Source organism: Delphinapterus leucas, chromosome 4 (assembly GCF_059928025.1).
Source record: "Delphinapterus leucas isolate spDelLeu-1000000601 "Yukka" chromosome 4, BTC_Dleu_Yukka2, whole genome shotgun sequence".
Classification (NCBI taxonomy): Eukaryota; Metazoa; Chordata; class Mammalia; order Artiodactyla; family Monodontidae; genus Delphinapterus; species Delphinapterus leucas.
The window spans coordinates 71,807,133-71,834,507 of NC_143132.1; the positions used below are offsets into that span (position 1 = coordinate 71,807,133).

The window sequence follows — 27,375 nt, forward strand, 5'->3', positions numbered from 1 at the left end:
GAATGGCCATTCTTACCAATCAAGAAAAAGACGATTACAGCAATAGTCCCATAGCAGATATATCCATTTAACCTTTTTGGTTTTGTGACATTGGTGTGGTTACCCCTCATGTTATTGTCAACATTTTCTTCTTCATCTACAGCTAGTTTCATCTCCACATGACTGTTATCGCCATCTACTTGCCGAGCCAGACTAAACCGGGTATATGACAATGGTTCTCCACCAAACTGAGATTTAAAAAAGAAAAAAGGACAGAGAGAAAGCATTATGAAGAAGAAAGGGAATAGGGAGAGTTAAAGAAAGTTTGGTGAGGTGTTATACATATTATTGGGCCATTACTATGACTTGCTATACATTCTCAAGGAAAAAGAAGTTCCCCCTTCAAATCAGCATTCTCCCCTGTGCCCAGTTCTGTCAGTGGCAGATGAGGTCTGGATCACACACTGGCCTTCATCTCATTCAGACTTTTCATTCAGGGTTTCTGTTATGCATGTCTACTGGTATGCAATTTGACCAGTGCTTTCTTTACTTCATCTTATCTACTTGATTGTCTCTCTGCCCTGAAACTTCTTACAAGATTTTCCATAATTAGCTCTACTCAAGACTGAATATACCCTTCCTTTGTGAGATCAGTTACGCCTGAAGACTACCACTTCGAATATAAATGAATACCTGATGACAGCTTTGGGTATTATTTCCTGCTTACTGGGTGAAAGCCATCCTTGTATACTTCGTATTCTTGCAAACTGGTGACAGAGAAATCTTTCTTACTGAAAATCTTACCAAGTTAGAGAATGCTGATCTTGCTTGATCCATCATTGCGAGCTGCCACACAGAAGAGCCTAGTAGTAAAATAGAGAATTAATATAATGAGATACATACCACTGTATCAGACTGGTAAGGACTTTTCATTACCACACTAGATTATTGTATATCAAATATCCTTTTAAATATATTATCACCTTTCTAGAAACAGTCTTTAACCAAGATATTTAGTTTACATGACAACTAAATTTAGTGTGATCCTTGATTAGATCCTGAATTGGGGCGGGGGGGGGGGGCAGCTTGAAGGACATTATTGGAAGAAACAAGAAATTTGAATATAGACTGTATCCTAGATAACAGGATTGTATCAATATTAGATTTAGGAGTGTGATAATGGTATTGCGGTTTTTTGGAGGAGAACGCCCTTGTTCTTAGGAGATTAATGCCAAAGAATTTAAGGATGAAGTATTGTGATGTCTGTCACTTAATTCCAAAGAGTTCAGTTTAAAAAGTATGTAAGAAATAAAGGAAATGTGGTTAACGATCAGTGAATCTAGGTAATGGATATACATTGTAATATTATTTCAGCTTTTCCTGTAGGTTTGACATTTTTTTAATTAAAAATGTGAGGAGGGGGCTTCCCTGGTGGTGCAGTGGTTGAGAGTCTGCCCGCCGATGCAGGGGACACGGGTTCGTGCCCCGGTCCGGGAAGATCCCACATGCCACGGAGCGGCTGGGCCCGTGAGCCACGGCCACTGAGCCTGCGCGGCAACGGGAGAGGCCACAACAGTGAGAGGCCCGCGTACCGCAAAAAAAAAAAAAAAAAAAGTGAGGAAAACTGGGACTTCCCTTGTGGCGCAGTGGTTAAGAATCTGCCTGCCAGCACAGGGGACACGGGTTCGAGCCCTGGTCCAGGATGATCCCACATGCCGTGGAGCAACTAAGCCCATGCGCCACAACTACTGAGCCCGCGTGCCACAACTACCGATGCCCGTGTGCCTAGAGCCCGTGCTCCTCAACAAGAGAAGCCACCGCAATGAGAAGCCCACGCACCGCAACGAAGAGCAGCCCCCATTTGCTGCAACTGGAGAAAGCCCGTGCGCAGCAACAAAGACCCAATGCAGCCAAAAAATAAATAAATTTATTTAAAAAAGAAAAAAATGTGAGGAAAACTAGTTAGAATGTTATCCATGGTAAGTAGATTTAAGTAATTGAATTTAGTAGTCAAAGAAAGGGACAAATACAAAAGAAAATAGACTAGCACCTGGAAAAAAAAAAACCTAACAAAAGTAAAATTAAGTCAAGACTGGTTATGCTACACAAATCCGTAACAAATTACCGCCAATAGAAAAGGAGAGAGAACCTGATCTTTCTGATTAAATGAACAGTTCCTAACAAATGATTTGATAGATCTTCGATGCAAAAAGAATAGGTAAAAGAAAAACAGAGTATGCTATTTTACAGATGAAAAGGCCAGTTATTTGAGACGTTAAGTGACTTGCTCGAGGCTGAAAACTGATAATCTAAAAATGAAGTCCAATGGGTTTCTATAAAACTGGTTTTATAGAAAGCGCGTTCTCATCTCCAGAAATTTAAGAAATTAATTTCAACTTTTTTCAAAGCAAACTACACCTCTGTAACCAAGAGAGAGTCTTAAGTTAAAGCGTAGGTATTAACTGAAATCTAGATTTTCTAATTAATTTGGTTTGAGTCCATCTAGATGCTTGAAAGTGATAGTATGTTGAGATGTATAAAATGGACATTTATTTCATACTATTTTAAAGCTTTTCCTCCACTACAAGTACGCTCATAGCACATTTAACACCCACATTGCACAAAGCAAGCTGTGATATATATGCAGATTGTAAAACAAAGAAATTATAAAAACTGGCATTAGAAAAGTCTATCAAAACCTATTAACAAAAAAACAATTTTTAATCCCCAAGCTTTAAAGACCGGAGCCAATAAGCAATAGATCATATTCTTAGAAGCACAATCTCTTGCCCCATGTGGTACAAAAAGCTTATCACTATCACTGCACCAGAACCGTACAGACCCAATCACTAGAGCCAGAACTAGAAGGCCCCACCCTGAACCAACTTTAATCACCCTTTTCTAGGAAAAAACAGCTTACCAGTTTAATATTCATCTGACCCAGCCATTCCTCAAGGCTTCTAGTTTTAAAGACTAAAGTGACAACATATTTAAATAAATGATCTACATAAAAGATTTAAATAAACAATGAGATTGAGGATTGCAAGTCTGAAAAAACATATTAATAGCACATGCCATGATTTTGTATAATTAAAAGTATATTTTTTACTGAGAAAACAGATACACTATTTCTATTTTCAATCCCCAGACACAAAATTAAGACTATAACATAAAAGAAATCAAGTCAGAGGAAAAAAAATGTAACCTTGGTAATTTCCATTTTAACTCCATCATTAACCCCACATCTGTGAAGAACACAATTAATTCTATGATATCCACAAAAGTTATTCCTGAAGTTTTACACATAACAAAATTGAGTTATTCTTTCAAAATAATCTCACACATAGTAAAGCTATTTCAAAGAACGCTTAATGAATTTTCTTCTAACTGAAATAACTCTAATTTACGTGCTCTAAAAGCATGGGAGAGAAACTTTTCACACCAGTTATATACCAGTCTATAAACAAGTAGTTCTCTTACAAGACTATGTATGAAAGGCAAACAACCATTATTTGGCTTCTTTCAAGATGTCACCACCAGTGCTAACAATCTATTACAAGAGACAAACCAAACATCACCTTGATTTTTATTCATATTAGCATGTTGTATATCTTTGGTGTTCTCAGTGATAACTGGGAAAACTATTCAGTTTCTCACAATAATGAAAATTAAGGTAAGCAAAGCCAGAGCCCCACATGTTTTGAACATGAAATGGAAAGAAGATCTGAAATGTTTTTTAATTGAGCCATGGGATGGAAGACAGGAGGCAAGCAAAGGTACTCGCTAGACTACAGCCCCAAACTTCTTTCAAATTCAAATCATCTTATTCCTACTTTCTTGAAATGTGGCATTTCTATTTAATTTTTTTTAAATACAGTAATTATCTTATGGATTTAAGCTACTTTGGGATGTCTTAAAACAATAGTTCTGTACAAAATATGTACAGCTAAAGGGCTGTGGGGATCAGGTACCAAAATACACTTTCACCTATATATAAAACATACCCAAAGCTGCTACTCCACTTTACCTGAAATAAAAATAAGACACTTATTTGTTATTATTGACAAGCCCATTTCAATTTAGAAAACAAGCCACAGTTTCAAGTCCTTGGAGATCACATAAAATGAAGTTCCTCTGCCTGCTTTTGAGGCTCTGTTCTAGAGACCTACACTACCTAATTACTTCGCCGCCCTCTATCTTCTCCAAAATGAGACAGAATCCAGCCCCTGCCTGTACCCACTAACATTCTTCCTCTGTTCTTAAAGTCCTACTCATTTCTTCCAGGATCTGCTCAAGGGCCATCTCTATGAAGCCTTCTCTGACTGATATCCCTATCCTATAATACTTGATATGCAATTATATCATAATCAACAAAGACTAAAGATATTTTATTTGTTAACAGTACGGGGGCATGCTTAATGTATATGAAGTTCACTATTCATATCATTTGGAAATTATATGAAAGAGAATATGATGAAAACCTTGGATGTGGGATCTTCCCATCCTTGCTACTATTTTGGTTTATCCTGAAATCACTGGGTAAAGCTTGGGTAGTAGGGAAACTTTAAAAAGTAGAAAAACTGTAAAGAGACGGTTGGTCAAGGTCTTTACTAGCTTCAAGAGTTAACCTTCCAGGCCTAAAATGAAAAGGCAGTGGAGGAAATCAAAAAAAAAAAACAAGCAAAATCTTCATTCCTATTTAGCTTTCTGAAAAAAAGATTGCTCAACTTGAAGGTCAGGACCACCTGAAGTCCCTGCGGTCTATTTGTGTAGTGCTCATCTGCGAGAGCAGACAGAAGGCACACACACAGAAGAGTTCCAAAAGGCCTCAGAGAATCATTTTTAGGAGCTTTCAGTTGTTGTCTGATTCAAGTTTAGCTGGGAGTCTTCTCCATTACAGATAACTACATTATCATAGGCAAATAAATGCCACCCCTTAGGGCAGAGTTAGCTGAGTTGTTTGCTATCCAACAATCTTCAGCACAGGCTAGGTTCACAGCCACCACTACAATGTTCTTGTCAGAACATTCCATCAAAGAAAAGTTAAAGGATGCTATGCTATATATAGACTTTTGGAAAATATTTCATATCAATGACAAAATTTTTTAAATTCTGGATTTTCTTGTGAAGCATATTGAGTTTACTATAATCCAAAATTGAGGGGGGGAAAAAAACAGCAGGGCAAACAAGTATACTTTAGATAGCCTAACCTTAATTTTCAAAGCAGAAAATCAGGGATCTCCCTGGCAGTCCAGTGGTAAAGACTCCGAGCTTCCACTGCAGGGGATGTGGGTTCGATCCCCGGTCGGGGAAATAAGATACCACCAAAAAAAAAAAAAAAAAAAAAAAGGTAGAAAACCACTTCTGGAAATCACCTTAAATGTCTTTGTCAGTAAGGTCAAACTCCCTAGCTCAGAGACCACAGAATCAGCATCTAGTATTCCAAAGTCCTATCGAAGCCTAGAATAAAGGTATCCAAATATTTGTAACAGGGCAACTATTTCCTACTTCAATCTTCTCCGAAAAAAGCAGCAGCAATCAATTTCCTTGGTATACCCAAAGTCGCCACAAGCAGTAGGCAGAGGGAGGACGTTAACCCGAGGCAAGTCACAACTTACCCACCCTCCCCACTACGAGCTTAGAAAGCTGTCCACCCGAAACAGTGACACAATGGGTCTCTAAGCCCATTTATACCATACGGCACAGCCTTTTTATACCATATCCCTAATTTCCTGAAGGCAAAAGCCGATTCTAGACCGTAGCTTTCACAAAGTATAAGTCTTATTCCTACGGTCTCCCATCTGTTAGTGAGGAGGGCCTAGCAATCCGAATATTCTTAATATCAACACCTGCGGCTTTCAGTCGGCTTCTGCCTTGGGAAAACTGAGAACCCACACACAAGGCCAACGGGCAGCGCTGAAAGATCAGGTTGTACTAGAGTTCAAATATACAGCTTATAGAAACCCCCACCTAAATGCCCAGGACACAGTAATCTAGTCGAGGACAGCGATGAGACCAGGGCCCGGGAGGGCCCCGAGGAATCCAAAGGCTACGAGCTCAAGGTCACCCACGCACCGCGACAGCCATTCCCTGGGAACTCTTCCTAGAGCGGCCACGTGCTCCCCGCACAGCGGCTCTGCGCTGCGGCAGCGTGGCTCACGCCTCGCTCCCGAGCCCTCAGGCTAGGGCTGTCCCACGAGGGCCTGCATCTTTTAAGGGCAAGCTACTGAGGACAAGGGATCCGGGTGGCCTGAGGAGCCGGAAGGAGAATGGCGGAGCGCAGAGCGACAGTGGGGCACCCCTCATCTCGCCCTCAGGGCCCTAACAGAATCCATTTGCCGGTCGGGGGCCGAGAGGAGGCGGGCACCAAGAGGAAGAGAAAGGTAGGGCAGCCCCTCTCTGCAGCACGGCTCTATCCTGCTTGCACTTGCAGGCTACTCCGCTCTCCGCCGCAACCCCTTCCCCGCCGCCACGCGGCGCGCAACCCCTCCCGCCCCACCCGGAGGCGCTGCAGCCTTCCCGCGCCCCCGGCGGCTCCCCGAGGCTGCTGGATTGCACGCCGGAGGGCCGCACCCGAGACTGCTCGGAGCAGCCCCGCAGGCTGAAGGGAGAGCAGGAGGGTCAGCGGGATTCTAGCAGCAGCGTGTCACTCACACAGGCGCCTCCCGGGTCCGCCGCTGCACTACCCGTCACCGGCCGATGCTGACGCCCTCTGATGGGTTGGTTGCCTGCAGTCTGCCGTTTATAGTCTCCCGCCCTCTCCAGATCCTCGGAGACCCTTTGCGTCACTTCCTGCCTCACGTACACCTTAGGAGGCGCTCTGGAAACAGACAGCCCGGGGCTAGGGGTGGGCACGCAGCCGGATTGGGGGCCCTTCGCTGGAGCGCGGGACCCGAGAAAGCGAGGTCGGAGGGAAAAGGCGCCAGACTGCAGGTGCCGGAAGGGGTCGAGGGGGTGGCGCACCAGCTTCCTCCTCGCGTCCTCGGCTGGCCGGCTGGCGCGCGGGCCGCAGCCCTTCCTCCCGGAGACCTCCGTCTAACCTTGACCGGTCTTCTGGCCCTGCAGTGCAAGGTCAAAGGGTGTTAGCGTTTACTCGTAAATGCTAGATACTTACACTGAAATAACACTTTAAAGTGTATGTCGTTGATGGAATATTAGGTAGTCACTGAAGCCATGTTGTGAATATTTTTGCAGCATCAGAAATACTTAGGATAAGTAAAAAGGAAAAATAAAAGCAAAATGCAACTGTATAGCACAGGGAACTATAGTCAATATCTTGTAATAAACTATAATGGAAAAGAGTCAAAAAAAGAATATAGATATGTACATATATATGTATAACCAATCAGTTTGCTGTGCACCTGAAACTAACACAATATGGTTAATCAACTATAATTTTTTTAAAAAAGCAAAATGCAAATTTGCATTTAGGATGTGTAAAAGCTTCCCGTGAATCCCTAAGGGTGGCACAGAGCTTTGCAGAATGTTTTAATGCATGAGGAAATGGAAGATAAAATAGAAACAAGCGATTTATTAGGGTGATAGAATTGTAGAAGAACTTTCATGTACACTGTCATTGTTACTATAGGATTGTGCAATGCATAATAAATAAATAAAATGGGATTGTTATCACTTTCTAAACTCTTACAAACATTCTCACCCTCTCCCTCCCTTTGGTCGGCAACCTACAGTCCTGTGAGCGAGATTAGACAAGTTTACAAATAGCCAGGAAGCGAGAATACGTCTGGGGCCATAAAAGGGTTACAGATAAAGCGCTTTCCAGGTCAGAGCCCAGAGGGAGGCACAATAGCCCTTTGAAATCCAAATCCGTTTCCCGGCCTCGGGCTTCTGCTCTTCCACTTATTACGCGCCGAAATGAGGAAGTACAGAGGGGTGTGCCCGCCGCCCTAAAATCTCTCCCCAAGGAGAAATATTTTAAAATCTTATAAGTAGGAATATCGCTGCACCTTAGTGGCTCTACACAGGAAAAAGTTAAAGCAGGGAATGGGATGGATTCGCTGTGATGGGGCCAACTTGAAATTGACAGTAGGTCCTGAGTCCCTTCTCTTTCCCAGACTGGTGGGACCTTAAAAAAAAAGGAAAGAAAAGAAAAGAATGCTAATATCCAGGAGAAAATCTTATAACCACGTGGAGAAAATAGACTTAGGAGACTGGAGGTCAGGATGGAACCTATGAAAATCCAAATTTAAAAGTTTACATTCAGCAAAATGAAACAATAAAGAAGACACTAAAAAGCGCGTCAATTATATGTTTATTTTCATGCTTTTATTAGTAATAACGGATACTGTGCAATTACATTCCCTTCACTATCCCTTTCTCCCTGGAAGCTTTGCAGGATCTCCCTCCTCTGCAATTTCAAGTAGATGAAAATAAATTTGTCTTGCTTTGTTGTAGAATCTTTTTTTTAAAAAATTGGGGTATAGTTGTTTTACAATGTTGTGTTAGTTTCTACTGTACAGCAAAGTGAAGTTCCCTGTGCTATACAGCAGGTTCTCATTAGTTATCTATTTAATACATATTAGTGTATATATGTCAATCCCAATCTCCCAATTCATCCCACCCCTCTTTTCCCCCTTTGATGTCCATATGTTTGTTCTCTACCTCTATGTCTCTATTTCCGCCTTGCAAACCAGTTCATCTGTACCATTTTTCTAGATTCCACATATATGTGTTAATATATGATATTTGTTTTTCTCGTTCTGACTTACTTCACTCTGTATGACAGTCTCTAGGTCCATCCATGTCTCTACAAATGACCCAATTTCGTTCCTTTTTATGGCTGAGTAATATTCCATTGTATATATGTACCACATCTTCTTTATCCATTTGTCTGTTGATGGGTACTTAGGTTGCTTCCATGACCTGGCTATTGTAAATAGTGCTGCAATGAACATTGGGGTGCATGTGTCTTTTTGAATTATGGTTTTCTCTGGGTATATGCCCAGCAGTGGGCTTGCTGGATCATATGGTAATTCTATTTTTAGTTTTTTAAGGACCCTCCATACTGTTCTCCATAGTGGCTGTATCAATTTACATTCCCACCAACAGTGCAAGAGGGTTCCCTTTTCTCCACACCCTCTCCAGCATTTATTGTTTGTAGTATCTATACATACTGAGAGGCAATTTTGCTTTGTCTCGTATTCCATACATATGTTCAAAGATTTTATTTTTTAAATCTGATTTTCATTGTTGTTGTTGCCATTATTACATAGCCTTGGCTCCCACTTCTGGAGACCCAGTAACTTGGTTGCTTGCAATGAAATAAATTTTTGGTAACTTTATTTAAACTATCCAGCATAACTGATATGGACATTATTCAATTTCCAACTTTCCACAGGCTGTTACACAAGACTTACCTTACAGTGGACCTAAAATTCTTGCGGTTCTTCCAAAAGGTACACAAAAATTTTTTTAAATCATGTATGCTAGAATTTTGCATAAAGGAAACTGGAGGTTGGAGAGGAATGTACGATGTGCTTAAATAATAAACAAGCAAGTAAATAAATAAAAGCCCTGGAGATCTGGGAAAAGAGCACAAAACCTGGACTTGAGGAACTGGAGTTTTCAACTTTCTTGAGCCTGGGTTTTATCAGCTCTTAAATGGGAATAAAGATACTTGCCTCACAGATTTTCTGTGGGTTTAAGTGAGATAAGGCAGGTGCAGTCTCCTAAAAACACACAGTAATAGTTGTGAGAGTGGGCAACCTTGTCTTGTTCCTGATCTTAGTGGAACTGGTTTCAGTTTTTCACCATTGAGGACGATGTTGGCTGTGAGTTTGTCATATATGGCCTTTACGATGTTGAGGAAAGTTCCCTCTACGCCTACTTTCTGCAGGGTTTTGGCATATATATACAATGGAATATTAGCCATAAAAAGAAACGAAATTGAGTTATTTGTAGTGAGGCGGATGGACCTAGAGTCTGTCATACAGAGTGAAGTAAGTCAGAAAGAGAAAAACAAATACCATATGCTAACACATATATATGGAATCTAAGAAAAAAAAAAAAAGATCATGAAGAACCTAGGGGTAAGATGGGAATAAAGACACAGACCTACTAGAGAATGGACTTGAAGATATGGGGAGGGGGAAGGGTAAGCTGTGACAAAGTGAGAGAGTGACATGGACATATATACACTACCAAACGTAAGGTAGATAGCTAGTGGGAAGAAGCTGCATAGCACAGGGAGATCAGCTCAGTGCTCTGTGTCCACCTAGAGGGGTGGGATAGGGAGGGTGGGAGGGAGGGAGATGCAAGAGGGAAGAGATATGGGAACATATGTATATGTATAACTGATTCACTTTGTTATGAAGCAGAAACTAACACACCATTGTAAAGCAATTATACTCCAGCAAAGATGTTTAAAAAAACAACAAAAAACACACAGTAAACTGGCACAGAGTAGCCTCTTCACTGAGTCAGTCTGGGTGGGATGGAGCAGGATCAGGCAGGAAAGTAACATGGAAGATGTCTTCAGGCCAGACTTGGATTGATGAGGAAGAAATAAGGTATTTAGCCAGAGGAGACCGGCTTGCCTGTGGTGTGCATTAAAACTCCTACTCTGTGTAAATACCTCAGGGAAATCACTGGTGGAAAAGAGGGACCGAAGTCATCAGTTGCACAATTCTCCCTCCCTCTGTTTTTTCTTCACCTTGAGATGAAAGCAGGAATCTTCCAATTTAGTGAGGGAGGAATAGGAGGGAAAAACAAAGCAGAGAAGCCACTGATGTAGTGAAAAGAGCCCCAGCCTCGAAGTCAGCAACTGGTCCAGAGCTGTCACCAACTGTGCTGCAGAACCATGGGCTTAATGGCTCTATGCCTCAGTTTCCCCATTGGCCACATGAAGATAACATCCCTTTATGTCCTTCACCAGTGAATTAAAAAGTAGGAAAGCTCCTTTAACTACACAGTTATACAAATACAAGGTGCAGCTAGTTCAGAGCCCAAGCCAAGTGAGTAAATGTGGCCTGAGGGGGAAGAGCCTGCAAAATGAGAAATTCTAAGCAACTAGCAATGAGGTTATTGCTCCAGAAAAGGAAAAGTTGTCTTCAGTGGCATTTGACTGCCCTGATTCCAGTAAAAATGACTCAGCTATTGATAACGGCTGAGAAGAAAAAGTAATCAATTATCATTTATTGCATTTATACAATTACATTTATTGAATAGTATTGTGTGTCTGGCAGACACGTAAATAGATAGGAAAGGAATCTGTACCCCTGAAAAGGCAAACAATGTAGCTGGGGAAACAATTTATACTTAAAGGACAAAAAACAAGGATGCAAGTATGAAACATAAGCAAAAATAAAAGTGAGTCAGGGTCTGTGACAGACAACTGCCCAGATCTGAAAAGGAAGGTAAGACTGATATGCTCACCAAGGCACACTGTAGTTCTCTAAATCTTGTTCCAAATTATATGCCTATTTAGATTCTAGTTAATTACCTCCTTTTTAACAATCTATTTTGTAATGCAAGAGTACAATTGAATGTAAACACACTCTCCTCTCTAACTCAGTCACAGGTACAAGAGGGGACTTTTGCTACTTGCCACATAAGATCAAAATCAAAACATACACCTGTTCCGGGAGATACAGACCAGGAACCTAGTCCTGGTCCTAGTCCTAGGAGGAAAAACAAGGGGGATGGGAGAAGGGGGACAGCATTGTAAACTAAAACCTTTAAGATGATACAAGTTGGGGGTGGGAGGTTTTTAGTTTTTAGACAAAGGCATTTAGTGCTTTTTCCCTTACATTTTAAAACGTTAGTCTGTTTATGTTATGTATATTTTATCACAATTTATAAAAATAGATTAATCTGTCAACTCAGTAACAGAGGATCCAAAATCATTTGCTTTTTCTGGGGTCCTCTCTGTGGCCCAAATGCTAAATAGGTTCTCTTAGGTCAGCATTTGTCAAACATTTTTGACTGTGCTCCATGGTAAAATGTTCACTTTACAGCACAATCCAGTATACACATGTGTGTATGTGCGTGTGCGTGTGCGTGTGTGTGTGTATGGGTATGCGTGTGTATTCACATGAAATAAGCAAAAGTTTCATTAAATAATACCCTTGCTGTGTGCAAAGCAGTCTGGAATTTTCTATTTAATTTTTTAAATTAAATAGAAATTTTCTATTTCTATTTTTTTTTTTTTTTTTTTTTTTTTTTTTTTGCGGTACGCGGGCCTCTCGCCGTTGCGGCCTCTCCCGCTGCGGAGCACAGGCTCCGGACGCGCAGGCCCAGCGGCCATGGCTCACGGGCCCAGCCCCTCCGCGGCACGTGGGATCCTCCCGGACCGGGACATGAACCCGTGTCCCCTGCATCGGCAGGCGGACTCTCAACCACTGCGCCACCAGGGAAGCCCCTCTATTTAATTTTTTTTAATGCTGATTTCAACTTATTAAATTGATTTCTCAGTGGGCTACGACCTGCGTTTGAAAACCACAGTCTTAATCCATCTCCTTTCTCAGAGCATAAGTCTTTCTAGTGAACAGGACAAATGACTCGCTCAAAGTTAAATATCAACTTGCAAGTTTTCTCCCTGTTACTTTGCCCACTGTTTTGACTTTCTACCACCCTGCACTTGAGCAAATATTGATTGAGGTTTTATGAATTGGTAGGCAGTGTTAGAAAACAAAACATAGATAAAGCCTTTTCAAATGCTTTCAAACATGCTTTGGTCAGTCATGGCCGTACTCTGCTGGTCACATAGTAGGTCCTCCCAGCAACCACTACAGACGCCACTCCAACCTACATTCAGCTCTGACCACAGCTCCTATTTGACAAGCTGTATCCACTTTCTTTACTTTGGAACCCTAAGCTCAGGGCAATCACTTTAGGGCCAGAATCATAAAATAAAAATATGGAGCTCTGCACACTGGAACAGGATGTGTTCCAGAGAATGAAGGTGAATTGTCAGCTCATATATTTGAGGTTGATATTTGAGGTTGGTACTATGTTCCATTTTATTTTGCATTTTTTTCCCTTTAAAATGTACTTGGAAACCTTCAGTTTCCTGTCCTAATACTGCTGACTAAATTATTCTTTGTTTCCCCTGTGCTAAAAGGAAGCTTACATGGGAGAACATGGAACAGGAGCAATCCAGGTTAATATGGTGGAATTTGCCCCTACTTTATTGCAAGTGGCAAAAGTTACTCAGGTAAGGGAAAGAAGAATATATAATTAATTTTAAAATTAATTACAAGAATAGTTATGCCAATGAGTATAGTGGTCAAAGTCAGAGTTTTGAGCAGGATATAAGGTCCTATTTAGTTAGCCCTTCTAGTTTCATAATAGAATTTCAAGTTTGGCAGGAACTTTGACTCATGTACCATACATGGCCTGTAACAGATGTCCACTAAATATATGTTGAATTCATTTGACAAAATTCCTCTACTTTACCCCATCAAGTGGTTGTCTAGCTTCTCCTCAATCTTTCCAATGAGAGCAAATTTATCACTTCCCAAACCAGAGAGCCTTGGATGGTTCAGACAGTTAGAACGTTTTCACCTAGGGAATTCCCTCGGTGGCCCAGTGGCAGGACTCTGAGCTTTCACTGCCAACGGCCCGGGTTCAATCCCTGGTCAGGGAAGACCCTGCAAGCCACACGGTGTGGGCAAAAAAGAAAGAAGTTTTTCACCTATGTTATACTGAATTCTCTTTCCCTCTATTTTTGATAAATTGGTTATTGTTTGAAGACTGCTCTCATGTCCACAGCTGTCTTCTCTCCTTCAGGCAAAATATCTTAATCCCTCCTAAGGGCCACCACAGGACGCGATTCCATGTCTTCCCACCCACTAGTCACTTTTGGAAGCATGGTCTGACCGATTCAGATGGTCAAGCAGAGGACTGGAGCAGGGCTACCACCATTCCTCTGTTCCAGAGGCTTCTGCCTGTACACATCCCATTTGTCTACCACCACGTTCACTGCATTAACAACCACTGCACATTGTCAGCTCATGCTGAGCTCTTGGCAACAGGGTTCAAAGAGAACAGATTGGCCTTTGGACCAGAGAGAACTGGGTTCAAAATCTAGTTTTGCCATGTACTAGCTGATTGTGCTACTATTCCGTATTTCTCTCTTTTCTGTGGATAATGTGATATCCACATATTGTTGCAGTCTGATACACTATGCATAGACTATCTTCCCCAGTTTATTGCCACTCTAGTTAGTGAATGATGGGGAAGAATCTAGTCTATTTGGCTGGGAACATCCTTGACTATAGAGCTGAATGACAGACAACAGCTAAGATTTACTGATCATCTACTGTGTGCTGGTAACAATTCTAATCCCTTTATAGTATTAGTTCATGTACTCCTCATAACAATCCTTAAAAATAAGAATAAATATTATCTCCATTTTCCAGGTGTGGAAACTGGCATTATACAGAGGGAACTTGCCCCAGGTCACATGGCTAATTAGTGGTGACAACGAGAATTCAAATCTAGGCAATCCAGCTTCTGAACCCAGCCCCACATGACACCACTGTACTGCCTCATTATAAATCTAACCGTGACACAGACTGACTGCAAGGCAGAATTTTTATTAAAGAGGTTCAGGGAACATCCAAGTGGGATTTGAAAATTTTGAATATTTGGGGGGATCCATTTATTTTTCATTTCAGATTTAATTTTATTTCAAAATTTGGATTCAGATTCATGTTGAGGGGGAAATCTCAAATAATTCTAAAAATAAGACTTTGGAGAGTGACTGATGCTCCAGAAATCTAAGTACAGGTTTAACAGAATTGCGATGCATTCATATTATCTCTACAAGACAAGCTGATTTATTAAATTCTCAGTATGTGTACTTATCTTTGATAAGGAGAGTTATTGAATTAAAATAATTATATTTGTTTCTAAAATATCAATGAATCAGTTTCATCTTCCTCTTTTTGACATCTGTAGCTTACAACTCTTTCACTTATGTCTTAGTTTCCCTTCCTCTATGGTGTAAATCTGGCATCTTAATAATACATCTGATAAACTCTGTGCAGTATGGCCAAACCTAGTATAAGTTGAGGTCTTAAAAAAAAGGGGGGGCTAAAAAAAGAGGCTTTTGAAAGAATATTGTGAAGTGCTGGCTGGCTGCTGATGTAAAAGGGGAACATGAACAAATGTGTAAAGAAAATACTTGCAAACCTAATTAAGTCCTAAATCAGCAAATCCAGGGTTTCGAAAATATCATATCATCTGAAACTTTTTGGTTTCTTCAGCTTAATATGTGTAAGTAGACAAATGTTCCCTTGGTTTGGAAAATTATCCTGCCAACAGTTTTATTTCTCATACATGGAAATGTGGTCAAGGAGGCGCCTGTTTGGTGGTTACATCCGTGAGGGCTGGCCTGCCTTCCCTGCTTTATCGCACACAGTCTCCTAAATGGTAGGGAAGCTGTGTCCTACGGCTAAGATTCCCAGGTGTCAGTCTATTAATATTCACTGAGCCCCTACCCGGTTTGGGTAATGGGCTGAGTGCTTATACTGGGTCAATTTTAGCCTGCCAACAATTCTGTCAAGTAGGTACCATATCCGTTTTATAGATGAATATGTGGGAGTGAAAAGAACACAAAGTAATTGATTCCAAGTGGAACAGCTTAGCTTCAGATCTTTGAGGTCTTCTATCTTAAAGCCACCTTTCGCACATCTCAGGTATTGAGACATTGAAATACTATCCAGCAGGCAGATGGCTGAAGCTCTGTGCCCAGAATAGAGTGACTTACTGCCAGGCTCCAGCCTGGACCTTGTAACCATAGCCATCTTAGGAAGGTTTGAGTCCAGTTTATATTTGAATTTGATGCCACAGGCATGAAATAAAAGACCCTAAAATATAAAGACAAGGTCACTAAGTGCAGTGTGCCTGGGATAACCATCCCCCAGAATGTTTCCTAGAAATAACCTTAGCTAGAGTGAGATTCGAAATTTGCTTAACTGATGACATGAAAGTCCACATCCCCCAACCAGGTGATCAGAAAGCAGCTAACCTAAAATATTATCATTGTAAACCATCTCTAAACGTCATAAGATTACTGCTTCTGAGACTGGATTCAGACAGTGAAACATTTGAAGAGACCCACTGACTTCCACAACAAAGTCCACGCCAGGACTCAAAAGTAGGCAATGGCTGCAGAGAGTTGCAGAGAGAAAGAGAATCCAGGAACAGGAGGCAGCCCGGCTGAGCCCAGTGCCCTCCCCGTTGCCAGCGGGGGATCCCGGGTCCAGCCTTGAGGGACCCTGTGGACAGGAAGGGTTCCCTGCGGGTGTTGAGATGAATCAAGCTGATGTGGATTTTGAGATCCACATGGAGCCTAGACTCTAGCCCAGGGCTTCTTCTTTTTTTTTTTTTTTAACATCTTTATTGGAGTATAATTGCTTTACAATGGTGTGTTAGTTTCTGCTTTATAACAAAGGGAATCCGCTATACATATACATATATCCCCATATCCCCTCCCTCTGTGTCTCCCTCCCACCCTCCCTATCCCACCCCTCTAGGTGTCACAAAGCACCGAGCTGATCTCCCTGTGCTATGCGGCTGCTTCCCACTAGCTATCTATTTTACATTTGGTAGTGTATATATGTCCATGCCACTCTCTCACTTCGTCCCAGCTTACCCTTCCCCTTCCCCGTGTCCTCAAGTCCATTCTCTACATCTGCATCTTTATTCCTGTCCTGCCCCTAGGTTCTTCAGAACCATTTTTTTTTAGTTTCCATATATATGTGTTAGCATATGGTATTTGTTTTTCTCTTTCTGACTTACTTCATTCTGTATGACAGACTCTAGGTCCATCCACCTCACTACAAATAACTCAATTTCATTTCTTTTTATTAGCCCAGGGCTTCTTAAACTATAAAAAGCATGGGTGTCCTGGGAGTCTGTTAAAATGCAGATTCTGACCCCAGGTGAGAGCCTGTGACTCTGAATTTCTAACAAGATCCCTGGTGATGCCCAGGCAGCTGGTCTTCAGAGCACACTTGAGTAGGTTTTAGAGCAAGAAGAAGTTGTTACTAGCAGTTTCTCCAGTACTCCCACAGAGAGGACACACTGTGTGGCCAGCTGGCATGAAAGTGCTTTCTGCATGGCAGCTATCTTTATGTGGCTAAAGGCAATTACTGAGGCTATCACAGCTTAAGTAAACAACCCTCAACCTTCAGCTTCTTTGCTGGGAATCCACAGTTTCCAAACAACCCACTCATCCTGATTTGACAGCATTTTCCCCCCCCACCCCCCGAGAAGCCCCTAGACCCTGATGTGAAGATTTGGCCTAGAGGACAGTTCTCTTGCTCCATACAAGCTAATAAACAGGCCTTATGAATCAGTGTTTGTGCCTCTGGGTAGCAGATTACCTGATGACCCTGGGTGAACTGATAAAATTGAGTCTCCGAAACAAAGGAACGACCTAGAACTGTTGTGAACTTCACCAAGGACTCTGGTCTGAGAAAACCAGTCCCTGCACACTCTGCTCTGGAACCTCTCCTGAGACAGGGCCTGGGCTGGAACGAGGGTAGATATTTTCAAAAACAAGCACCACCCCCAAGTTTCCCCACCCCCACCCCAAACAAACAAACCAACAAAAATTCTTACTGGAAAACTAAAGGGAAACAAATACTAAATCACTATCCTGCCTCCTTCCCCAACCCACTCACACATTCATAGGATATGAAACAGATCACAGACTGCACATCTGGAAGCCTAGTTTTGGAGCCTAGGTAAAGGTCGGCTTGAGTAGGCACTCGCCTTGACCGTTTTCCTTCTCTTCGCCTGAGCTGGCAGAGGGAGTGGCTTCTGGGCAAGGACACTCATACCTGGAGCTGGGGAGGGTTGGTGCTGGCACAGTGTGGGTGGCACAGCTGGCTCTTGCCTGGGAATGCACTGTCAACGTTATCCTTTCCTCCCCCCACCCCACAGGGATTGCCCTGACCTGAAGCATCCCTGGCCACCCAGGCCCTCCACTAGAAGCTGAGCCTCAGGTGAGCCCCTGATCCCTCCCCCAAGGCCCTGCCCCTCTGCACAGTGCCCACAGACGCCACTCCACCCTGTCTGGAAAGCTCTGTGTGGTTAGCTCCTGGAAGGCCAGGCCTTGCCTCGACTCGTTTCTTTCGGTCACTAGGCTCAGTCATGAATGGCCCTAAACCAGCATCCTGCCTGAGTGGCAGGTGGCACCCACCCTGTGCTTGTCTGCATGGCATCAGCTCCCTCTGCCAGAGACACTGCATTACCTCATCCTGTTTCTAAGCCTGAGCTTGCTTTGGGACTATCTGTCAAGTCCCCTCTCCCTGTCTGAGGGATAACTCTGATTTTCCATGTGTTCAGAGAATAGAGAAACTCTGTTCCCATTCTTCTCACCTTATTAACAGTGTATTGGATGAACATTTGTGGAGGATCCACTGTGTGTCAGGCACTGTGTTGAGCCCTGGTGATAAAGAGCTGCCTCAGAATGCTTCCCTTGGGTTTTCTCTGATGACTTACCCGTCTTCCAGAAGCCCACCATTCCACTTCTATAGTATCAAAAGCCTTTGAAACATTAAGAGAAGCTTCCTTGTTTCATATTTAGATATCACCTAAAACAAAATGACCAGCACAGAGGGCCCATAGAAGTGCTTCACTGTTATCCACTTCCAAGAATTTTTGTAAAAACAAGCTAGGCAACAGATGTGCAAATGCCATGAGTTATCAGAAAGAAGGTAAGTGATGAGTTGAAGGTCAGGTACCCACATGCTCCCATCTTCACCTCTACAGTGGAATTCATTCTGCTCACTATACAAACACCAATTTGTGTCCTCTCTAAGTGCCAGATCTTTATTCTCAGGTGCCTGCTAGATGCCCCCACCTGGACGACCCACTCAAGTTCAACCTGTCCCGAAGAGAACCCAACACCTTCCTCCCCAAACCTGGTGCCCCTGCCTCCTGTCTTCCCTGCTCCATGACACTGTGCTTTACAGATTCTGGGGACAGTCCTGACAGTCCTGGGGACTCTCCCACAGTCACCTGTTGGTGCTCAAAAATGTTTATTGAATGGAGCTCCTAAAACAAACTGCGTTTACAAAAGTACATCGGTGGGTACCTGAGTGCACAGAACGTAGTCGAAAGGGAGACACCCCAGACTAACAGGTAATTATAAGGGAAACTGAGTGTGGGAGATACACGGGAGCTCTGTACTATCTCTACAATGTTTCTGTAAACCTAAAAGGGCTCTAAAAATTAAAGTCTATTTAAAGGGAAACAAAAAAAGAGTAGGAAAATAATGAAAAGGTAAGTTGTTAAAAGTTCAGGAATTGCAATATAAATGCAAAAGTTGAAACTCAAGGTGAGATGTGCTTGTTGAGGAATCATTAGACAAGGGTATCTGGGAGTTCAGAGGAGGAAAGACTGTGACCAGGGATCTTGGGGAGGATCCTGGAAGAAACAGACCTGGGAGTCCTGAAGGTACCGTCTGCACAGGCTGTGAGCACTTTGATACCCCACCTTTAGATGTTCAGAGTTGCTCACAGACACAAAGAAGGCAGCTCTGAACCAAACAAGCCTAGGTGTTTGAGCTCTCAACTTAAGCTCTCTGAGCATCTTAGAGATATTCTTCTCTAAGTATCTTAAACTCTCTAAATCTCCATGACCTCTAATCTGTAACATGGGAATAATAATTCTCACCTCACAGGTTTAAGTGAGATAATGCATGCTAAGTGCTTAGTACAGCATGGGCACCTTAGAAGGACTCCAGACGTGTTAACTGTTGCTGATACCGTGTCAAAACTTCAGGTCAAATACTGTATGACATCACTTACATGTGGAATCCAAAAAATACAACAAACTAGTGAATATAATTAGAAAAAGAAAAAGCAGGTTCACAGATACAGAGAACAAACTAGTGGTTACCAGAGGGGGGCAGGGAGGCAATCTCGGGGTAGGGGAGTAAGAAGTATAAACTACTAGGTATAAAATAAGCTACAAGGATATATTGTACGATACAGGGAATATAGCCAATATTTTATAATAAGTATAAATGGAATATAACCTTTAAAAATTGTGAATCACTATATTATACACATGTAACATATAATATTGTACAGCAACTATACTTCAATTTTTTTTAAAGTATATGAAAATTTGCCATTTTTGGAATCCACAGTAAAAAATACTTCAGTTTTGGAAAAACAAACAAACGAAAACACTTCAGGTCAGAGTGACTCCTAAACTAACTGTCCTCCCAGTTTCTTCTCCCCACGTCTCTCACTTTCAGCTCCCATTCGGGTCAGACTGCATTTGCCCCCATATCCTGACTCTCTAGGCTGACTTTTTACATCTTTCTTTCTCTTCACCTCCTCCATTCAGGCCCATGGTGTTCTCTGTTATGGACCCCTTTCCTCTTCCACAAATAGGTTCTTATTCTTGTTGTCTCTCCCCATCACTGACTATGGCTTCCTGACTCCATTTCTCCACACTTGTCCTAATACCTGTCAGTTCCTCTGGGTCTTGTTGTAGCCAGCACCCCCAATGCCATATTTATTTGCCCCATCATAGCTATATCCTAAGATTCATCTTTAGTTGGAATTCAAAATTAATAACAAAGGGACCACCTTATCCTATAACACTTCAACCCAAATGTATACTTTTTCTACTAGAAAAGAAAGGGATAGTTAAAGCAGTTTCTGAGAAGTATAACATCTGTAGTACCCTATGGCATGGTACCATCTGGTTTATTGGGAAGGGGTGCAAAATAGACATGGCCTGAGGGAAATCTCAAGTGAGAGGTTGAGATTATCAGTTTAGTGAGGAAAGAACCCTTTCTCTCTGTAGCAATAGCCCTTTACTATCAGCAGAATGAGATGTCCTTGGACATCTGGTGTTCATAAGGTTAGCCATTGACCAGGAGACTGATAAAATTAATCAAATGGTCCATATCTCCCTGCTAGGCACACCCTTACTTTCCTGCAGTTTCCCACGGCCTTAGATCCATCAGAGCAGTAAAGAGCAAGATTAGCATAGGGCCATAAATTTAGATCCTGGGTCATTTTAGCTGAAAAGCCCTCTAGCACAGTGTATAAGAACCCTCATTCATTGCTGGTAAGTATGCAAAATGGTACAGCCACTCTGGAAGAGAGGTTGGCAGTTTCTAATAAAGTTAAACACAGTTTTACAGAACAATCCAACAGTCGCACACCTAGGCATTTACTCAACTGATTTGAAAACTTAGGTGCACACAAAAATCTTCACATGAATGTTTAGAGCAGCTTATTCATAATCTCCAAAAACTGGAAGCAACCAAGATAGTTGCTTCACCAATAGGTGAATGGATAAATAAATTTTGGTGTATGCATACAATGAAATACTATTCAGCAACAAAAAGGAATGAGCTATCAATTCATGCAAGAACATGGAAAATATTGCTAAGTGAAATGCATACTGTTAAGTGAAAGTAGTCAGTCTTAAAAGACTACGTACTATATGCTTCCATTTATACATTCTGGAAAAGACAAAATTATAGAGACTGAAAATACATCAGTGGTTGCCAGGGGTTTGGGGAGTGGGGAGGGCTTAATAAATGAACTATATTTTAGAGCAGTAAAACTATTCTTTGTGATACATGAGACTATGCATTTGTCAAAACCCATAGAACTTGGGCTTCCGTGGTGGTGCAGTGGTTGAGAGTCCACCTGACGATGCAGGGGACACGGGTTCGTGCCCCGGTCCGGGAAGATCCCACATGCCGCGGAGCGGCTGGGCCCGTGAGCCATGGCCGCTGAGCCTGCGCATCCGGAGCCTGTGCTTCGCAACAGGAGAGGCCACAACAGTGAGAGGCCTGCGTACCACAAAACAAACAAACAAACAAAAAAAAAACCCCATAGAACTTTATAGCACAAAGACTCAACCTTAATGTATGCAAATTAAAAAAATAAATTAGTGGGTCAGGGGAATCCTGGAGTGGAATACAGACTGTGATAAAAGAATATTATTAAAATGTACTATATAACCTTACTGAAGAGAATGGAGGGTAAGTGCTGACATAAGTGACTTTGGAAATGAGTGGAGGCTGTAAGACTAAAGACTAAAGGGACTGTACATAAGCACTGTACTCTAATTGATGAAGTTGTTTCCCATGGGGGCATGGGTTAGCAATTCTGAAACCACTATACATGTATACTGGGATTGAACAAATAAATAAATGAATGGCAGATAGTGGGAGGCAGATTTCTCACTCTTGGAGTGTGAAGTTACAGATAAGCAAGAGGGGAGTCTAGAATGAATCATGTGATACTAGATAGTTGCAGACATCACTATGGATCTGTGTTTAGCTTAATGTGGATACAGATAGATATAACAGTAACAATTATGGATGTGTGTATATACACAGATTAGTATATACGTATAAAGAAAGAGAGAAAGTCAACAAAACCAAAGTTGGTCCTTTGAAAAGATCAAGAAAATTGACAAACCTTTAGGTAAACTGACCAAATTTAGAAAGAGAAAAGAAATCCACTCAAAACATGAAAATCAGGAATGAAAAAGAGGACATCATTACCAAACCTACAGAAAATTTAAAAGGCTATAAGGCAATACTATGAACAACTGTATGCCAACAAATTAGATAACTTATGATGAAATTGACAAATTCCTAGAAAGACACAAACTGCTAAAACTGACTCAAGAAGAAATAGAAAATCTAAATAAGCCTATAGTAAGTAAAGGGATTGGATTAGTAATTTAAAAATTTCCCACAATTTAAAGCCCAAGCTCAGATGACTTCACAGGTGACTTTTAACAAATGTTTAAAGAGGAATGAATAAAAATTCTTCAAAAACTCTTCCAAAACATTAAAATGGAAGGAACAATTTCCAGCTCAGCCTGTGAGGTTAGTATTACCCTGATGCCAAAACCAAAGACTTTACCAAAAAAAAAAGAAAGAGAGAAAAGAAAAAATAGAGCAATATCTCTTATGAATATAGATTGGAAAACCCTCAACAAAATACTTGCAAACTGAAATCAATAACATATAAAAAGGATTATACACAATGACCAAGCAGGATTTATCCCAGAAATGCAAGGTTGGTTTAACATCTAAATATCAATTAACATAATATACCACATCAATAGAATAAAGGACCAAAACCACATGATCATCTCAGCAGACAGCAGAAAAAGCATTTGACAAACTCCAATACCCTTTCATATAAAAACACTCAACAAATAGAAAGGAACTGCCTCAACATGATAAAGAGCATTTACAAAAAAAAACCCACAGCTAATATCATCCTTAGTAGTAAAACACCAAATGCTTTGCCCTAAAATCAGGAAAATGACAAAGATGTCTACTCTCACCACTTCTATTCAACATTGTGCTGGAGGTTCCAGCCAAAGCAATAAAGCAAGAAAAAAAGTATCCAGATAGAAAGGAAGAAGTGAAACTATCTCTATTTTGTAGGTAATATGATTTTACCTATAGAAAATCTTAATAAATCTATTAAAAACCTATTAGTATATACATGTAAATATATTTCCTAGCTCCGCCAAAGAGAGGGCCTAGAAGCAACAACATTCAGGTACAATGAGCACATCTAGTGCCAGATCTTGTTTTTTAATACCATTCTCCAATAAAAATAAACCAGGCTACCTGGAGAAATGGCTGGGGCAGGGAATATCCAAGATGAATCTAGAGCATCTTCTGGTGCCAAAAATAAGGAACTGCTCAAGGGACAAAATGATGGAGATATGTCTATAGCACAGGAGCCAACTGAAGGAGCTCCCTGTGGCCAAAGCTGGAACAATTAGAGCAACAAAGTAAATAGCAAAATACTAGATTATTATCCAAAGCATAAAATAAATATTGATGAGCCCCCACTAATATAAATAAATGATTGACTAAATAAATAAATGGGAAAGATAGACAAATCTTCTGTACAGAAGAATTCCTATACAAATAATATATGTAGATACTGTTCCATGAAAAAGGTGGAACCTAACTCCCTACCCCTAGAGTGTGGACTGTGCATAGTGACTTCTTTCCAAAGAGTACAGTATGAAAAGGGGAGAAAAAAGAAAACTTACAAATAGTAGTACCTCAACTAGGTAATCAAAGTCAACATCAACAGAGATAAGCAATGTTGATAGGACCCTTGATATAATGTGAAGAAAATGGCACTTTTCTTCTGTGGTTTTCCTCCCCCAAACCTGTAACTCCAATGCAATCAGAGGGAAATATTAGACAAACCACAATTGAAGGACATCCTACAAAATATTTGACCAGTACACCTTAAAACTGTGAAGTTCACCAAAAGAAAAAAGAAAAGCCTGAGAAACTTGTGCTTTCTAGAGGAGACTAAGGAGACACAACTACATGTAGTATGGTATCCTGGATGAAATCCTAGAACAGAAATGGAACATTAGGTAAAAACAAAGAAATCCATGTTAACTATGGACCTTAGTTAAGAATATGCATCAATTTTGGTTCATAAGTTGTGGTAAATGTACCTCAGTAATGTAAGATAACAGTAGGAGAAAGTGGGTGTGGAGTGTATGGGAACTCTCTGTATTATCCTTGTAACTTTTCTGTAAATCAAAAATATTTTAAAGTAAAAAGTTTATTTAAAAAAATATACATGGGTGAAGGAGGTCAAAAGCTACAAACTTCCACTTATAAAGTCATAAATGTCACGGGGATGTAATGTACAGCATGGTGACTATAGTTAATACTGTATTACATATTTGAAAGTTGCTTAAAAAATACACACACATTATACAACGCATATACCTAGTTATAGAAAAGAAATAGAAGAAAAAATAACAAAAAGTTAATAGCAAACAATTAAAAATTTTTTCTTTTTCATTAAATGTTCCTTAAAGAATGTATATTACTTTGAACATAAAAAAATTTTTTTAATAAAATAAACCACTTTATTGGGAACTCCCTGGCAGTCCAGTGGTTAGGACTTGGCTCTTTCACTGCCAAGGGGCCGGGTTCAATCCCTGGTCAGAGAACTAAGATCCCACAAGCCCTGCAAAAAACAAAACAAAACAAAACAAAAACAACAAAAAAAACTTTGTTGTTGTTGTTCTTTCCAGCTTTATTGAAGTATGGTTGACAATTTAATCTTGCATATATTTTTTTTTTCTTTTTTTTTTTGTCTGCGTTGGGTCTTCGTTGCTGTGTGTGGGCTTTCTCTAGTTGTGGAGAGCAGGGGCTACTCTTTGTTGCGGTGTGTGGGCTTCTCATTGCGGTGGCTTCTCTTGTGGAGCACAGGCTCTAGGCTTGTGAGCTTCAGTAGTTGTGGCACACAGGCTCAGTAGTTGTGGCTCACGGGCTTAGTTGCTCCGTGGCATGTGGGATCTTCCCGGACAAGGGCTCGAACCCGTGTCCCCTGCATTGGCAGGCAGATCCTTAACCACTGCACCACCAGGCAAGCCCTAAACTTGTATATATTTAAAGTGTACAACTTGATATACACAGACATCATGAAACATTTACCACAATCAAGCTACTTAACATATCTATCAGCTCACATAGTTACCACATTCTTTTCTTTCTGTGGTGAGAACACTTAAGATCTATTCTCTTAGCAAATTTCAAATATGCAATACAATGTTATTAACTATAGTCATATTGTTAATAACATTAGACCTCCAGAACTTATTCATTGAGCATAATTGATATTTTGTACACCTTGACCAACAATTTTTCTTTCCCACAACTTTTTTTTAAAACCATGGAAAGAGAAAATGAGTTTTTATTTAAAAACGAACCCTGGCTTCTCACTTCTACTATTTTATATCTACTTCTATTATATAACAGGAGGCACATCTTTCTCTTCTGCTGAACATGGTGCAGATAATAGATTTGTGTAGGTGGCTAACTCCTTCTGAGCACATAAAATGTGCATTTATGCGTCGATCAATTTTCATAACAATCCAGTGAGGTGGGTACTAATGTAATCATCCTACCCATTCTCCAGCTGAGAAAACTTAGACTGGTTAGGAACTTGCCCAACTAATAAGGGGTAGAGGCAGAATCTGAATCTACGTCAACTGACTCCAGAGCCCGCGCTGGCCTGTGCTCCCATGAATCCTGCAGCCTGCAGGCTGGCTGATGTTGGTTAATACCCAGGGTTCAGAGTGATGGCAGAAGAGTAGGTAGGCAGGTCCTGAGCATCTCTGCCTGGCAGACACCTAGGCCACAGTCCCCTTAGGGCTTCCTGGTTCCCCCCAGACCCCAACCACTGTAGAGCCATGGGGATGGGGTGGAGTCTATCCTTCCCTGCTCCACAGTAAGCCCCCTTCTTCCCAGGAGACAGTGAGGGGAAACAAGGCCATTGCTGACAGGGTCACTGCATTGCACAACATCCACGTTTGTGAGTGGTGCTCCCTGGAGCTGCAACTCAGAGGTATGATGGCTGGTGGCATAGTCTGTGAGATAAGAGAGGGGCCATCCCAAGTGAGGGAGCAGAGCAGGCCACAGTCTTGGGCAACCTGGGCTTGGGCAGAACAGGTGAACCCAGGTTTCCCAGCCACTGAATCACCCTGTGCCCCAGTACGTGTGCACCAACAGCTTCCCTGTGGCAACAGGTCTAAGCCAGAGACACAGGGCCACCTTGGAGACAGAGGTTCCTCTCCGGAACCCTCATTAGTACCGTGAATGCCAATTTAACAATAATGAGAAAGAGAACACAGAGCTCTGACTTGGGACTACACTGTTGACATCTGAAGCCTTCACTAAATTCTTCTTTAGCATAATGCTATCTGCCTTCATTGAGGGACTTTATAATGAAAAGTCATAGGAAACTCATGATTGAACTTATTGTAGGAGCCATTAAGGAGGGTGGCCATCAGTCTCTCTTGTGAGGTTCTAGGAATTTTTCTAGGGTTTCAGTACCAAAAAAGGCTGAGCTTCTCCTGATCAACTGCAGAAACATTGCTGTGAATCTTGCTCCCGATCGTGTTTCTTTCTCTGCTATAGCCCGAGGAAGTCAGAATCCATTCTAGGGCCCTATTCCAACAACTGTGCAAGACTTCAGGGTGTGTGTTTTTTAGACAGAGGCCCAACCCACCTTGCTTCATCGTATTTTCCTGTCATTCTCAGTAGGAGAATGGCTGAAACAACAGACTTGGAGTCAGTCCAACCTTCTGCATTGCCATTTACCAACTGTGTGACTTTAGACAAGATACTTCACCTCTTTGAGTCTGTGTCCTTATCTGTAAGATAATAGTACCTACCTCACAGGGTTGTTCTGAGAATTAATAAAATTATCTGTGTAAAATAATTAGCCCAGTACTCAGCCTATACTAATGCTCAATAAATGATAGCTAATGTAATAATTTTTAAGTTGTATTTATTCTCCACTGCCACCTCAAATCCTCTTTTGGAATGATATAGGGGTAAAAACAAGTACAAAGATGAAACTCTTA

At 41.3% G+C, this 27,375-nt stretch overlaps 1 protein-coding gene across 8 annotated transcripts in view; it reads right to left on the minus strand.

The window, feature by feature from the left end:
- TFRC (transferrin receptor) overlaps positions 1–27,375 on the minus strand; it is a 117,823-nt gene that overhangs the window by 19,564 nt on the left and 70,884 nt on the right. For 2 of the 8 annotated variants that reach the window (XM_022568291.3, XM_022568273.3), the window contains exons 1-3: positions 6,634–7,021; positions 784–842; positions 17–227 (exon numbers count right to left, since the gene is read on the minus strand). In XM_022568291.3, coding sequence (XP_022423999.1) covers positions 17–227; positions 784–819 — 247 coding nt within the window. In that variant the 5' untranslated portion in view covers positions 820–842; positions 6,634–7,021. Of the gene's footprint in view, positions 1–16; positions 6,468–6,633; positions 7,022–27,375 lie in introns of those variants that run through there. The other 6 variants (XM_022568305.3, XM_022568298.3, XM_022568282.3 and 3 more) reach the window with 4 other exon arrangements.